Source organism: Meles meles, chromosome 9 (genome assembly GCF_922984935.1).
Source record: "Meles meles chromosome 9, mMelMel3.1 paternal haplotype, whole genome shotgun sequence".
Classification (NCBI taxonomy): Eukaryota; Metazoa; Chordata; class Mammalia; order Carnivora; family Mustelidae; genus Meles; species Meles meles.
In genome coordinates this window covers 29,430,462-29,447,060 of record NC_060074.1, presented here as the reverse complement: position 1 = coordinate 29,447,060, position 16,599 = coordinate 29,430,462, and the positions used below count along the sequence as shown (strand labels likewise).

The window sequence follows — 16,599 nt, the reverse complement described above, 5'->3', positions numbered from 1 at the left end:
GGCTGGGTGCTTTTGTTCCTCCTGGGAAAGGATGCTACTCATAGGCTTTCTATTTCCAGCTAAATTTCATAGGTGTGACAGTGAAGCTGGAGCAAAAGTACGTGCACTTCACCTCCACTAGCCACAAGTTCGTCCCTGTCCCCATTGGCAACACACTACCCCCAAGGCAGGTGAGTGGTCTATATTGTCCCAGTGACCAAGAAGCGTAAGCATTGATCTCTGTGTATCTGCATCAGCCCTCTACAGGGTAACAAAGACCTTGCCCTCCAGAAGTCCTCAAGCTGAGAGGTGGGGCTACAGGTCAAACCCTGAGTTTGGGCAACCGAGAGTGATCCAAGATGAGAGGTTTCTGCTTCCTGGTGCCTGGTGCAAAGCCCTTTGCCTCATTCCCATGTTCCCATGCAAAAGCAGGGGATTCTCTCCCCTAGCACAGGATTCTTTGAACTTCTTTGACCAGGAATCACACTACTAGATTTTGGATAATAATCCAATAAGTACAAACGCAACATATACTTAAAACAAAATATCACAAACCTGTATGCACACTACTACGTGCAAAGTGTTCAGATGTTTTCCATTTTTACTTTATTCTGTTCCACCTCCTAAATTGCTTTCATGACCTGCTCACTAATAGGTCTCAGCCCCAGGTTGAAAACTGCTGCTCCAGGAAGGACATTTTACTGGAGTGTGAAAAACTAGACTATGAATCCTTGCAAAGTTATAGAATTTTCTTTATCAAGTGGAGGGAATTGGGTTCCTTTGCTCTGAACATGTACACTGGAAATCTCCCAGAGGGGGGTGTATTATTTTCCCAAATACGTCATGGCTGTGAAATTTCTAACCATTTAGAAGTCCTTGTATTTCTGAGCAGAAGTCTCTGGTCATCCAGCCTAGAGTCAGAGGAATGGGCTTTCTGGACCTGGGAGACCACCCTTTACCCTACTGGCTTCCTGGAAGCCCCCCCACCCCCCAGGCCAAGGCTGCAGAGGCCCAGGTCCTTGAAAAGGAAAGCACAGATTGGTGTCCCCTGGAGAGCTTTCCTGAGAGACTTGAACACTTCCCTGTGGTCCTGAACATAGACAATGGAAAATGCCCCCAGATCTAGAGCCGGGAGACCCAACTGTGCCTCCAAGCAATCTCCAGAACTGGCCAGGCTTCCTCTTTCATTCATAAGACGATGACAGATGGTGGCCTGGACCCATGAGAGGACAGCAGAAGTAGAAGTGAACAGACTTAATTTACATTTTGGAGGCAGAATCATAGGGACTTGCTGGGGCTAGCTTGGGAAAGTGGGAGAAAGGGAGGGATTGAGCTGTATTGAATTCCTAGTTTGAGCATTTACTGCAAGGAGGCGCACTCCGAGGCAGTGGGGAGGTAGAAATAGGCTTTCTAGTGAAGAATTGGGTTTTTACCAAATTTGAGATGTCTGTGAGACAATCAGTGGCTGGCGAGGGGGGCAGGAAGGGCTTGTGAAGCGCAAGTCGGATACCAGGTCTGAAGCTCGGACGTGGCCCAGGCTAGAGAAATAAAATCAGCATATTCAAAAGTGCGTGCTGGGAAATATCAGGGGACATGATCTAGGTCCAGATGAACTGTTTGCTCTCTCTGGCTTCCATTTTCCTATTCTAAAATGAAGGCTTGGACCAGAAGATCTTGTGTTTCTTTCAGGACATTCTGTGATTCCCACACTTTGGAGTTAGTCTTGGGGGACATCATAGCTTCCTTCCCCTCCCTCATTGTCTTTAAGCAGGACTGCCTCTAAGGGCAGATGTGGAAAGTGGCAGCCTCCCGGAGGGTTAGAATGAGAGCCTGAAGGGCTTGAAGGGTGCGTGCACAGACAGTTCTGTAAATCCCCACGCTAGAGACACGAGTCGCCTTATACCTCAACAAAAGTAAATTAATAGCAAATAAGGATCACAGATGATCCTAAAATGTCCCAGACTGAAAATACACATACTTCCTGGATGATCAGGCCATAATGGAAATCAGAGGTAGTTAGGGGGCTCTGGAGCAGTAAGGGTCACATCATGGAGATCAGCCTGTCTTCCCACTGTAGACACAGAATCCCAGGCTCTCTACGTTGCAAACCCTGATCTGGTGTGGAGACTTCATTATTCCTGCCCCCCTTGCAGATTTATGAGCTGTATAATGGTGGCTCGGTGCCTGTGACATACGAGATCCAGACCAACATCCTGTCGCAGGTTCAGGAAAAAAATTTCGATCACCCCATCTTCTGCTGCCTCAACCCTCAAGGGGAGATCCAGCCGGGCACAACTGCTCAGGTCTTATGGATCTTCTCCCCTCTTGAGGCCAAGACCTACATGGTGAGCCGCAGCCCGGGCTGAGTAAGGGCGGAGGTAGGTATTGGCCTCCTCAGCAAGCCTTGCTCTGACCAGTCCCTTCCCCACCCTCCTAACTTCCTAGGTAGATGTACCCATACACATCCTGGGATGGAACTCAGCCATCATCCACTTCCAGGGAGTGGGCTATGACCCCCAGGTCATGGGCGACACAGCCCCATTCCACAACATCTCCTCTTGGGACGACCACGCTATACATTCCAGGCTGATGGTTCCTGGACAGGTAGGGGTAGGGAGGTGGAAGTTCTGAGGCCTAGGAGGAGCCTGAGGGCCCCTGGTGGCCAGGGCAGAGGGAAGTTGGGAAGGAAATGCGATAGAGGTGATAAAGGAGAGATAACAGAAGTAAAGCCTGGAACCGGCCCTCATCGAGCGGGCAGGACTGGCTCCATGAGAGGCTTACCCTGCCCCCTAGTGCCCACAGGTGTTCCTGCTCAAGTCACTCTGGGCATTGGGATGGGGATTTTGGAAGGGATAGAAGGTAGATGGATTTTGCCATAAAATATCTAGGGCCAATAACCCCATCTTTAGTTCAAACACACTCCACTGTTGGGACATCTGACTCATTCATTCATCCACCCATCCGTCCATCTCCTCCCACAGGCCCACATGCTCATTTTTTTTTAAGATTTTATTTATTTATTTGACAGAGAGATCACAAGTAGGCAGAGAGGCAGGCAGAGAGAGAGGAAGGAAAGCAGGCTCCCTGCCGAGCAGAGAGCCCGATGCGGAACTCGATCCCAGGACCCTGAGATCATGACCTGAGCCGAAGGCAGCGGCTTAACCCACTGAGCCACCCAGGCGCCCCCCACATGCTCATTTACTCATCCATCCAACCATCTGCTCGCCCACTTCTCCATCCATCCTTCCGTACAGCCACACAGTTGCTATACACCTAAACATTGGCCTGTCCAGCCTTCCACTCCTACCCTCTCTGGACTCTAACTGCATGATGAGCACTTTGGAGGCTCTGAGGACACAAAGAAGAGCCAGACAAAGTCCCAGCCCTGGAGACATTCAGAGTCTGGACAGAGAGAAAGTGCCCCTCCCATGTGACCTCAGTCTTTTCCGACCTCCTACTGTTCTGTTCCCATTGACAATGCCATCTGCTGATTCCCCCCCCACCACCGCCGTTAATCTACAAGCATTCTTCAGGGATTCAAATTATCTTGGCTTTAGTTCTGTCTTCTCTAAGCAAATTCTGATTTCTCAGCCCTCCCAAGCCTATTTTAATGGTCAAAAGCATAAGCTTTAGGGTGAGACTGTCTGGGTTTATCCCCACTGTGCCTATAAGAGACCTTTGGACAAATTCTTTATGCTCTCTAAACCTTAGCAGCACATCTGTAAAGTGGGGATGACAACAATACATGTATCACGGGGGCATGCTGAGGATCAAATGCCTGCGAACTGCCTACCCTGATGCCTGCCGAAGGCACTCGGTAACTTCACCTCCCAAAGTGGCCGTTGTGTTGTCTCCACAAACAGAATGTCTTCCTGTCCCAGTCCCATATCTCCCTGGGAAACATACCTGTGCAGAGCAAGTGCAGCCGCCTGCTGTTCCTCAACAACATCTCCAAGAGTGACGCAATTGTCTTTGAGTGGCAGCTGAAGCCTCTGGAGTTTGGGGAGGTGAGAGCCACATATTTCCAGAGAATCAGAACCTCTGGCAGGACTCCAGGCTCACCTTATTCCACCCCATCCTATCCCTATTGTCCTAGTTCACCCCATCTAACCCCACCCCACCCCACCCCACCCCATCCTACGCACCCCATTTCATCCCACTCTATCCCATCCCTGTGAAGCTCCAGAGACCCCTCCCCCCAAACAAACAGGTGTCTGTGAGTCCCATGACAGGAAAGGTGGCTCCTGAAGAGACGGTTCCCTTTGTGGTGACCCTGAAGGCCTCAGTGCATGCCAGCTTCTACAGCATGGACCTGGTATGCAAGGTAGGACCAGCATCAGAAAGACGCCGGGATGGAGCATAGCTCCCAGTACTGGGATGTGGCGTTGGGGGTGGGGGTGGTCTATGAGATCCCCAGACCTTTACTGAAAGGCAGGGGCCAGCCCCTAAAAGAGTGAGGGGTCCACAGCACACAGGTCCTCTGGACCTTGGCCTTCTCCCTCCTTGTCCTGGTCTACAGGTATACCGACAGAAACTCCTAAATCAATACCATAAGGAACTACAGGAGTGGAAGGATGAGGAAATACGGCAGGAAGTGGAGTTCACCATCACAGATAGGAAAGGGAAGGTGAGTGGGCCTTGAACATCACAGATCTTTCTGATTGGCCTCACCAGAGAGGGGAGAGATGGGGGTGTGGGGTGGTCCTACATGCAAAACTGGCCAGCCTGTCCTAGATCAGTTGGCTTCCATTAGACCAAGCATCTCCCCAAGAGACTCTCTTCTGTACACAGAAGACTGGCTGACCATTCCCAGCCTCATGTAGCCAGTGTTTAATGGGTGCCTGCTAAGTGCTGGGCACCGGGGAGCCAAAGGAAGCAAGACAACTCACCTTCTGATAGAAGACGGTGTGGGACAGGGGTTTCAGGGGCAGGCTCTGGAGACAAGTTGCCCAGTTTCAATTCTTGGCTTTGAAGATTTCTAGTTCTGAGATCTTGGTCAAGTCACTTATTGTCTCAGTTCCCTTAACTATAAAACAGGAGTAATATGACATCTGGGATTGCGTTCAAAATAATCCAGGAGTGCCTGATGGTGCAGTCAGGGAAGCGTCCGATTCTTGATTTCTGCTCAGGTCATGATCTCAGGCTCTGCCCTCAGCAGGGAGTGGGACTGAGATTCTCTCCCTCTGCCTCTGACCCTCCCCCCACTCACTCGTGCATGCGCAGGTGCTCTCTCAAATAAATAAACAAATCTTTTTTTAAATTTATTTATTTGACACACAGAGATCACAAGTAGGCAGAGAGGCAGACGGTGGAGGGGGACCCCCCCGCGCTGGAGGCAGGCCCCCCACTGAGCAGAGAGCCCGACACGGGGCTCGATCCCAGGACCCTGGGATCATGACCTGAGCCAAAGGTAGAGGCTTTAACCCACTGAGCTACCCAGGTGGCCCTAAATAAACAAATCTTAAAAATCCAGAAATGGCACACAGATGAGACAAGACTGGTTGTGACCTGCTGATTGTTGAAGCTGGGTGGACTCTTGGTACATTCTCTCTACTTTCCAATGCATTTGAAATTTTCCATATTAAGAAGGTTAAAAATAAAAGTTTAAAAAATATTTTGAATGCAAGTAAAATAGTGTCCACTTCACAGCACTGTTGTGAGGATCAAATGAGTTAAAGCCTGTGAAGTGCCTACAACAGTGCCTGGCACCCAGTAAGCACGCACTAAGCAGGCTATTCCTATCTGTAGGGGAGCCGGAGAGTAAAGGTGAGATCTCACAGCCCTCTTGGTTCCTCCCCCGGCTTCCCAGCCTCCCTGGGCTGCTATTCTTTTTTTTTTTTTTTTTTTTTAAGATTTTATTTATTCATTTGACAGAGATCACAAGTAGCAGAGAGTCAGGCAGAGAGAGAGGAGGAAGCAGGCTCCCTGCTGAGCAGAGAGCCTGATGCAGGACTTGATCCCAGGACCCTGAGATCATGACCTGAGCTGAAGGCAGAGGCTTTAACCCACTGAGCCACCCAGGCGCCCCTGGGCTGCTATTCTTGCACCTTGCTCACCTCTGCCCTCACCACACTCAGCCCCCAGGGAGGCTCTGCTCCCCTCTGAAGCTCTGGCCCAATTATGAGTGCACAACCTCCTGTCTGGAGGGTGTGGGAGAAGGGATTTCTGAATTAAATCTTAATAAAGGAGAGAATTTCCTTATCGCACTGAACTGCAAAGTTCCGAGGCACGAGGACAAGCAACCTTGGTACAGTCTGCGTATATTTGCTGGCATCTCCTTTTCTTTCCTTCAGCTGGGTGATCTGATTTTCCTTGTCGGCAGGCAGCACTTCCCTAAGGAAGGTTCTGGAAGGGGTGTGGCTGGGAAGTGGGGGAGATCAGGAGGGCAGCATGTCCTGGCATTGGCTGCTGGCACCTCCCCGCCCCCCACCTCGTGGTTTGGCAGAAAGGGTAAGAAGAGGGGAGTCCCTCCAGTCTTCTTATATCCTAAGAACGGGTCTCTTTGCTTCCATAGAGAAGAGAATATTGTAGAGCCTGTGTCCCTAAGAGGAAGTACAAGGTGAGCTCATATGCCCCATCTCGTTGGGATAAATTGATCAGTCCTTGCTTGCTCCCAGAGATACCCCCAACTGCTGGCCCAGCCTCCTGGAAGGGAGGGATGGAAGTGCCAATGGGTGGGGTCACACTTCGATTTGGCTCCAAAGGCCTGGTTGGGGGGCTACAGACCCATCGGTTAGGGAGTGACATCCCCAAATCCCTGTCATCCACATCTCTCCCTTTCCAAAGACACTGCCCCCCATCAAGAATCAGCAGCCTCTCAACCGGCCTGTCAGCTGGAAACTTAAGATCCCAAAGAAGAAGATATTCTGGCCCCGTCCCCAGCCGCCCTTGCCAGGCATGCTGTGCTTGGGCCTCACGGCCCGTGCTCATGCCACCGACTACTTCCTGGCCAACTTCTCCGACTTTTCCCAGCACTTCCTGCACCGGTGAATCCTCAGTCAGGGAGGGGGTTTCTGCCACCTGGGAACCCACCTAGGCTACCTGCCCTCCCTCCTTCCTTCCCTTTCCAACTTGGAGCTTGTCTAGGTCCTGTGCTGACCCTGGGGTTTGGGCTTTGGTCCCCACATGCCGTAGCATGATATTTGGGCCAAGGCGGGGGGGCGCTGTCCAAGCTCATCTATGTTCTCCTGACTGCATGACCACCGCCACTGCTCGTGACCCCCCCCCCCAGCGTGGTGGCTTGCACAGGCCATTCAGAATGTCATGGCCCGCTCCAGGGAGCTGCCAAAGAGGAAATACCACAAGGAGGAAAATTTGGAGTCTTCTGAGGAAGAATCCCCAGACAACTGGGCCCCCATCTCCAAGCAGGAGAAGCAACTCCTGATTGACTGTCTCACCACCATCATCAGGTGACCCCCCCCCCAGACCCTCACCATCCCCATCATCTCACCAGCTCGGCCAGCCAGCTCTGTGTCCACCCATGGCCCCTGAAGTCCCAGATCTTCCTTTCCTGAAAAATAGAACTTCCTCACAAGATCCCTCTACTGGTGGCCCCAGGCCCTGCAGGATGGGGCAGCTCTAATGGAGCTTGCTAGAAGGATCCTTAGGGCTGGATCCTGAGTTCTGTCCTGTCCTGTCCAGGGCTAGTAGATAAGGTCTGAGCCAGTTCACTGTCTCCCTGGGGTTCCTGTCCCTTATCTGCATAACTCTGACCTGGCTCTGCCTCTAAGAACCCACGGAGCCCAGAGATGCCTTCCTCCAAAGGAGGGGTGGGCGGGGCAACTGACTAAGGGCTGGCCTCCCCCATCAATCACCCATTTGTAGACACAGAAGTCAGGAACTGTCCCTTGAGGCTTGGCTCTGAAGCCAGAGCCCCACAGGGGGTGTAAAGTCCCCCTTGCAAGCCATCTCAGTGAGGACCTCCTCCTCCTCCTCCCTTCCACACAGGGGTCTGCTAGAAGACAAGATATTCCATGAAGCCGTGGACCAAAGCCTGGTGGAGAAGATGCCTTACTTCTGCCAGTTCTGGAATGAGCAGTCAGCCAAGATCACGGCCCAGAGCAACACCCTGCAGTTAGCACCTGTCCTGTCTCCATCCTCTAGCAGCTGGGAGGCCAGCAGAGACAAGGAGTCCGAGGAGGACAAACTGAGGCGGGACAAGAAAGTGGGAGAAGAGGAGGAGAAGAGTGGAGAGGAAGAGGAAGAGCTGGAAGAGGAAGAGGAGGAAGAAGAGGAGATAGAGGAGGAGGAGACAGGCAAGGGGGAGCTGGAGGAGGGGGCGAAGGAAGAGAAGTTGTCCTGGACGGAGACTGAGCCCACACTGCAGCCCACACCCCAGGAGTCCCTGAAATGGCGGTGGCAGCAGCAGCTGAAGGTCATGGTGAAGGAGGAACAAGAGCAGGATGAGAAGGAGACCATCAGCCGGTGAGCAGCCAGACCTGGCTGAGGGTTCGCAAGGCAGGTGTGTGCAGAAGGATCCCAGGAAGCCACGGTGCACTGGGAGCCAGCCTCTGTCTGGGTGCAAGGCTCTTCCCAGCTCAGCGTTCAGTGACATCCTGCTGGTACCTTAAGGCCTTCAGCGAGGTATTTACAGAATGCCGATCTGGGTTTTAGTTTTTCCCTCCCAGACCCGGCTAATAAACCATTTTCTAGCACACCATTTCCAGGGCGTAGCTGAATGGTTTTCTAGAGCCAGGAGAGAAGTGCCAGCTCTTCCTGGAGGGCCTTTGCCTGGGGCTGCTCTGTGGCCCTTCCTGTCTGCTTTGGGATCCCTTAGGCCCTACCCTTGGGCACCCTCTCACAGCTTGATGCCTCTCCCCAGACTTGGCTCTGAGATGGGACCGACAATTGCCTGGGTTCCCAGCCCACCACTTGTTCCAGCGGCAGGATGTTTGGCCACGTGGTCCCTTTAAGCCACAGTTAGAGCGTCTGTAAAGTTGGAACAAGGATGCCTCATAGGGCTGGGCGGGCGGGGAGTGGGACGAGAATCCACATAGACTGAGCCCAGGGTACACAGCGCACAGCACGGAAGACGCCCGCGGAGAGCACGAGCGCCGTCGATGGCGGTACTGACACCCGCGTCCTGCCCCCGTTCCCGCCCCGCAGGCTCCCAGCATTCGCCAACCTGCAGGAGGCGCTGCTGGAGAACATGATCCAGAACATCCTGGTGGAGGCGAGCCGCGGGGAGGTAGTGCTCACCTCGCGGCCGCGCGTCATCGCCCTGCCGCCGCTCACCCTTTCCAGGTGGGGGCGCCGACTGCGCCGGAGGGGCGCGAGGGGCACGAGGGGCGGCAGGGGCGGGTAGGCCCGGCCGAAGGCTTTCTGCAACCTCCCTCTGGGGCTTTCTGTCTTCCAGGATTGAGACTCCCGACTTGCTTTCGACGGCGCCCCTTGGGCTGCAGCAGGCCGAGGTGTCCCGCCTGGTGGTGCCGCCCCCTACCGACTTTTTGAGGATGCCACACCCCAGCCCCGCCGACTAGCGGCCCTCAGTGCCCTCCTCTCCACTGCCCGACCACTAAAGCATCTAGCCTTCTGTATCTGCCTTCGCTTTATTTCCCCGACGCAGAAGGAATTCTCGAGCGCGCTCTGGAAGGGACAGATGGTTGGAGCGGCTGAGGTGGACTGCGGCGACCCGTTGCAGACGTGGGGGTTGGGAGGTTGCTTCTCTCCACTCCGCGACGTAGCTGGGCCAGAGTTCTGGCCGCTCGCTGCCTGGCGCTGGACCCGGTTTGGCCAGTGGAGGGCGCTTCGGGCGGGCCTAACTAGCCTTTGCTGCGGCATTGCCTGGCCGACAGAAACTGAGCGCCAGGCGGTATCCGCGCAGCAGGTGGCTACAGGGCGACCACCCCTCCCCTTTCCCCGTTGCTTCTGCTCCCGGGCTCGGCCCCTCCATCTCAGGCCTTTTCTCGGCATCTGTCTGGCTCCGGGGACTGAGCTAAGAGGCTGAGAAGGAAGGGAAACCAAGGCACATCGCGGAGGGCTAAGAGCTACACTCTGGGACACGGGTTGAGGTCACAGCTAGACAGCGGCCCACAGGCCCTACTAAGCGACTCCCATCGCGAATCTGAATCCCCAGCCCAGGTGATGTCCCACCCTCCCTAGGATACCCACCTCCCGCTCCCCCTAATCTCCCCCAGGCGGCCTCTGTCCTCAGCTCCTCCCCCCCTCTTCCAGGCAGGTGGGTGGAAAAGTGACATCTGGTGTTGTTCCAGAGGCGCCCAGGTCCCCGACAACCCCCCTTCCACCCCCGCAGCCAAGGCCTCGGAAGAGCTCCGGCCCCAGAGCCCAGGCGGGGGCGGGGAGGGGGAGGGGGCGCTCCGCCTCCTCTGAGTCAATATTTGCTCCAAGCAAATGGGCGCCCGGACAGGTGTGAGCGTGTGTACGTGTGTGTGTGTGCGCGCGCGTGTGTGTAGGGGCGGGGACTGAACAGGCCGTATAAGAGCGCGCGGAGCCCAGGCTCCCGCACAAGCTCCGGGGAGTGGGCTGGGGACCAAGCCAAGCAGGGCCCGGCCAGGTGAAGGGTGGCCAGGAAGGGAGGAAGGGAGGGGCTGACCAGGTGCGCACCTGCGGTGGCCGCCTCGGCCGGCTACGTGTCAGCCGCAGACGCGCGCAGGTGAGGGCGGCGGCCAGCGGCGCGCGGTGTGGCACTGCGCTCGCAGAAGACCAGGACCTGGAGATCGCCCAGGGCCTCAGCCAGGCCCCCGGCCTTCCGCTCCCGCCCCGCGACGAGCCCCTCGCACAAACCGGACCTGAGCGTTTTGTTCGTTCGGCTCGCGTGAGGCAGGGGTGGCCTCTCAGCACCCGCCGGGGGGCCGGGCCCGACCGCCACGCAGGCACCTGCCGCCGCCGCCGCCGCCATACGGGTCGGAGAGGCCGCGCGCCGCTCCCAGGGGGAGATCCGGCTCCCATCCGGCCCCGCCCGCCTTGCCTTGTCCTGCCCGAAACTCAAGGGCTGCCCGGCTTGATTCCGGGTCATTTGGGCCAGCCGAGCAGGCTCCACCGGGTGGCATAAGGGACTGTGGCAGGAACAGGAGCCCTTCCGGAGGTGGAAACCCAGCTTCTAGTCCCGTTCTGTCCCAGCGACTTCTATGGCCTTGGGCAAGTCATTTCCCAGCCTCTCCCGCAGTTTTCCTCTTTGCTCCATGAGAGCCATTGGTCTGGCCCACTGCGAGGGCGTCGCCAGCCCCCAAATCCTGATTTCTGGCTTCTGGCAATAATTCTGAACCACCCGACCTGGGAAGCTGGAGGCACTCAAGGGGTTGGAGCGGTAGCTGTGAGTTGTGGGAAATCTGGGTTGGGGGAGCTATGGCCTGGTGAAGAGCAAGTGTGCTTCTCCAGATCTGTTTGGGGCTGACATCCCAAGGGTTCACTCCCTGCCATCTCCCTGGCCCCTCAGTCTTCCCGTGTGGGAGACAGACAGACAGACAGACTGATTGAAAAGGACACACTCAGGGTCCAGTAGCCCTTGCCAGATGGGGTCCCCAGGGAGCACAGCACACACACACACACACACACACACACACCCCTTTCCCAGACTCCATAATCCCAAGCCCGCCTGTTTCACGCAGCTACAGATGGGGTAAAAGTAGCTGGGAAGGGCCGTCTTCTTAGGCAGGAGAACCCAAACATGAGACAGATCGGCCTCCTTGTGCAGGGATTGCAAAGGCTAAGATCTGACATGGGGGAGGGGGTGGAGACTGCCCTAGACCCTGGCCTTCTGCCTCCAGAGTCTAGCACTGAGGGTTCCCTATGCAGCCTGAGGCCAGTCTGAGCCCTTAGCTGAGTCTCTGTCCTTTGACTCTGGTGTCCTCCATTCCTTCTCCCCAGAATGGATGGTGATACTGGTCTAGCTAGCCCCAGAGAGAGGAGCTAGTTGTAGTTGGCAAGTGGAGGAAAGCCTCAGCAGTGAGAAGCTACAGTTTCCCCTTAAGGTGAGGAAGCATCATGGGGTAGGGACTCTACCACTATACACCCAGGCAGGGGTCACCCCCCTCCCCCAGAGAGAGAGAGAGAATGAGGGTCGGGTTGGGAGTCACTGGTCCCTTCCAGCTCCATCTTGGATGTTCCTGGAGGTACTGGCTTGTCCCTTCTACCTCTCCCTTCTCCCCCATCATCCCCACCCTACTACCCGCAGGCTGCAAGGGATCTGCTGAGTCCTCGCTGCGGAGAAAGGGAGGGGGAGGGGATGAGATGGCTCTGACAGATTCCAGGCAGTTCTGGGAGGGGGCAGATCTCAGCAGCCCTGAGGAGGTAGGCATTGATGGTTCCACAGGCTGGGGTGTGTGCAGCCCCCTTCCTGCCCTCCCTGACCAGGCTTCTGTCCTGGTCCTAGCCCTCTGCTCCTTTCCTCTGGCACTGAATGATTTGCCTGTCAGGGGCCAAGCCTGCCCCCCCCCCCACACACATCCTCCCTGTGTCTGTGAGGGCTTCCTCTTTTCTCCCTAATCCTGGAAGGGGGCTGGAGCTCTCCATCTCTGGCTGGGATTTCAGATCTTGGGGTGCACAGTGAAGAGATCTCCCCCATGAAATGACCCTCTTCCACATAGTCATGGTGGGGGGCGGGTTTGGGAAGAATGAGACCACCAAGGGTTGGGTCTGCCCTTGTGACTGAAAGCCACTGCCTTTCCCCTCCCCCCAGGACTTAATTTCCCCAGACCTCCAACCCCTATCCCCAAGACCCGCATTTCCTGACCGAGGCCAGCGATCAGGCCTCCCACCCAAGTCCCTCCTCCCAGCTATGCCAGGGGCGGAGACTCCAGGCGCCGGGCTGGCCTGCAGGTGCGGGGCTTGGGGAGGGGGGGTTGCTCAGCAGCTGGTGTTCGAGCGGCCCCCTTACCCCTCCCCCTTCCTGCTCCCAGCCAGAGCCTGCTTCCTGTCATCCCTGTCAGCACCCCAGGCGGGGGAGGGGACAGGTAGTGGAGGAAGCGGAAAAAGGGACTAAGCAGTTGGAGCGTGGACAGCCTCGGGACTGGGAGGGCAGAGGAGAAATGGGGAGGAGTGAAGAGTGGAAAACACAAGCAGGGCAGAAGGACAGACAGAGGATGCAGCCCAGAAGGATGGGAGACCCAGGAGAGAGTTCAGGATTGGGAGCAGCTGCAGCCCTCCCCCCTCCCCCTCGTCCCCCTTGAAAGTCAGAGGTAGGAAGAGGGCAGAGAGAAACCTTAGAAGAACGGAGGCAACGGGGCATAACCAGGGATGTACAATTCTGAGAGATGGTAAGATGCCAGGTCAAAGGTCAGGGTAATCGGAGGTGGAAGGCTTGATGTGTGCAGAGGTGGCGGTCCACCAAGAGAAAACAGCCTCCATCCCCACACTGGGTGAAATTACCCCCAAGAGAGGAGAGAGAGAGGTGGCTTCTACAGCCAGAGCTGGGGGTAGGGCTGATATTCCCCTCCCTTGGAAGACCCATCACTCCTCATTAAAGGGCAAAAGATGAAGAGGGGCTAGGCTCAGACCCTGCTGGACACTGAGCAGTGAGGGGCATGGGTCGGACCCCATCTCTGCCCTTTGCTTTCTTGACCACAGCTGTAGAGACAGCTTCTGCAGCTGCCCTAACCCCCTACCCACCTACTGGTTTTGGTCCAGCCTTGGAATCTCGGCCCAGGGTCTAGGTGAGAGTCAGGGGACCTGGGAGTGGAGGCACCAGTGGGGGGGTGGGGGCTGCTCATAACCAGGTGCTAATCCCCATCCGGCCAAGGCAGGTCCGGAGCCCAGCTGACCTTCTTAGAGATTAGTCCCCATGGCGACCTTGGCAACTCGCCCCCTCACTCTGACTAGGTGGTGGTGGGAGGGTGTGTGTGTGCAGAGTCTGGTTGGTGAGGGGAGAGAGCGAGCCTTCCTGAGGCATCACAGGATCAGAGCTGTCAGGGTTAAGAGCCCCCCACCACCAAGATACGCAGTTAGTACAAAATTGGGGCTTCAAGAGAGGGAGTGACTGGCCCAAGGGCACATACGGAGCCAGAAAAACCCCAGAACCAGGAGGCAGGTCTCCAGTTCTACTCCCAAGTGCTTTTTCCAGAGGGCAGAGGAAAAGAAATTGAGATACCCCGCTTCCACCTTCCCAACCCTCCCAAACTGAGATCAGGAGAAGAGTTACTTGAATGCTGGGAGGCAAGAAGTCTCCCCATCCTGAGTGCTTCCACAAGGCCAATGTGGGAAGGGGCCTGCAGATCCCAGAGCTGTGCTTGCTGCCCTGACTCCAGCCTCCCTCCCTGCTAGGCCTGGGGGTGTGGGGAGCAGGGGGCCAAACAGCAAAGCCAATCATAATCACAACTACAAGGGCAATAATAGATAACATTTATTGGGTAAGTAGCGCAGGCCCGTTCTGTTTCAACGTGCTTTTAAGTCTTCACAACAGCTTTTAAGACTATGGTTCCCATTTTACAGAAGGAAAAACTGAGGAGGAGAGTGCCAACGATAAGCAGTGGAGCTTGGATTCGAACCCAGGCAGCAGTGCAAGACTCCAGTGCACTTTTAAGCCTCCAGTGTGTGTCTGATCCTGGGCAGGTGACTGAACAGCCTTCTCTCCTTCTCTTGGACACTGGTGACCATGGAACGGGATAGGTGCGAGTGTATGTGACAAGGGCATACTCCTGTGTGACTCCAACACCCAGCACAGAGGGGCATGTGGCACATTTTATTAAATGTTTGAGGAACAAGTAAGTGAACAAGCGTCTGCCCATACATGAGTGTGACTTTGGGGGTCTGTTGAATCCTAGGAGAGTGCTCACACTCTCCTAGTGTGAGTGTCTGGGTGTCTGGAACTGTGTGAATGCGCCTGTGCAGCCCTCTGCCCCCACCCCCCACCCCATGGCTTTGAGTCTGGGGAGGGGGTGGGGGAGGAAGCTGCCTCTCATGTCCCTGGATGGTAGCCAGCCCCGTATCCCCTCTGAAGGACAGAGAAGAGGGTCTCTGTTTCTAGCAGGGAAGGACAATGGGTGTGTGGGTGGGGCTTCCAGCCCCTCAGGACCCCCCTCTTTTGGGCCAGCTGTCGGACCCCCGCCTGAACTGAGCTGATCTCTCAGTTATCTCTGTCTCCCAGGAGACCAGACCTCACAGCCCCAGGGAAGGTGCTTGTCTGCCTCTTCCGGGCTCCAGACCTGGGTGGGGGTGGGGGGAGGGAGGAGGAGCAGGGCTGCAGAGGAGAGGCTGGTGAGGGGACCTGGGGAGGAGGGAGCCCTTCACAGAATTTGCATCTTCAGTCACCAAAGCCCTGGCTGATTTCCCAGGGAAATGAGGAGTAAGGGATCGGAGCAGGCCAGCTTGAGGAGAAGACACTGGCCGCCGCAGGGTGCTTCTAAGCTGCCCAGCAGTACAGAGAAGTAGGGCTGTTCAGGGATGGGGCTTTATGTGAGAGAGATGTCTCTGGGGATTCTCGGGGAGCTTTTATATGGGATAGAGACCTGGGTGGGCACCCAGTATCAGGTTGAGGGGTTCTTTATCAGATCTGTATGTCCACATATGGGATGGGGCTCTGAGTGAGATCTGAGGGTCTCAGGTCCTGAGGACACACGACTGAGTCTGAGGGTTTCTCTGTGGGATCTTAAGGTACCTTGTGGGTTTTGTGTTTTGGTAGAATGGTGGGGAGGACCGTCCTAAAGATTTCTCTTTGGGAGCAAAAGTCCCCATATGAGATGAAGGACTGGGTGGGGTGGGGTGGGGGGGGTGGGGGGGGAATGGGGAGTTCTTTGAGGGTGATGAGATCCCTTTGAGATCTTGAGGTCTTTTGGAAGTTTAGATCTGGGGACACTATTTTTTTTTCTTTTCTTAGCTTCCCCCTCCACACCCAAAGGCTGAGGCTGTGGATGGGGAGGAGGTGGGAGTGAGCACTGAGCTGGCAAACAAAGCCACCTGTGCACCCATCCTTCAGGAAGCTCTCAGTGCAACTGATCTAGGAAAACAAACAGGACCAGCTGCCAGGGATGGGGTGGGGGGCTAAGAGGGGAGTGGGTGGGGGCAAGCTGGGGGGCTGGCGCTGGATCAGCCTCATGGAGAAAGGAGGCTGGGAGGGGGTCCATAGCACAAAAAAGGGACAAGGGTCCCAGAGTTCCATTCTAGCACATGAGGCAGGGCTGGCCTGACAGCCCCTTCTCCTTCAGTGGCTCCTTCTTCCCTTTTTCTGCAACTTGGAAACCCAGAGCCAGGGGGAAGGTCTGGGGGATGTGGGGACCCTGAGAGAGGGCTAGGCAACTGGCTACTGGTGGCCTCAGTGGGTGTGCCCATTTCTGAGAGAGCTGGCCACAGACAGCTAGAACTAAAACCCATGGGTTGGGGGCCCCCACACACCATTTTTCTGATGAAACTGAGGTATACAGGAGGGAAGAGGCTGGCTAGTACCTCACAGCTTCTTAGAGCAGAGCCAAGATCAGGATTTAGGGCGAGAAAGGTCTAGCCTTTCGTGTGTAGAAAGGTCTAGACACGAAGGGTCTCCACCCCAAGTCCCAGCTGGACAGCTCATTCTAATCGGGATCTCAGCTGTTATTACCTCCCCACTACTTTGCTGGCCACACGCGCGCGCGCGCCTCCTGCAGCTGTAGCATAAGTCAGTCGTCTGGACAACAGCTGGATTGGAAACTGCCCACCCAGGTGAATGAATCCTGATCCCGGGGCTGCGCCCAGGCC

General features: G+C 55.8%; 1 protein-coding gene across 1 annotated transcript in view; it reads left to right on the top strand.

Annotated features, from left to right (window-relative positions):
* Positions 1-9,468, top strand: part of CFAP65 (cilia and flagella associated protein 65) — a 34,630-nt gene extending 25,162 nt beyond the window's left edge. Inside the window, 12 exon segments of the mRNA XM_046018200.1 lie at positions 60-170; positions 2,133-2,324; positions 2,425-2,583; positions 3,843-3,986; positions 4,190-4,303; positions 4,499-4,606; positions 6,494-6,538; positions 6,766-6,965; positions 7,257-7,388; positions 7,927-8,403; positions 9,085-9,222; positions 9,335-9,468. Coding sequence (XP_045874156.1) covers positions 60-170; positions 2,133-2,324; positions 2,425-2,583; positions 3,843-3,986; positions 4,190-4,303; positions 4,499-4,606; positions 6,494-6,538; positions 6,766-6,965; positions 7,257-7,388; positions 7,927-8,403; positions 9,085-9,222; positions 9,335-9,458 — 1,944 coding nt within the window. The 3' untranslated portion in view covers positions 9,459-9,468.
* Positions 9,469-16,599: the final 7,131 nt, after the last annotated feature.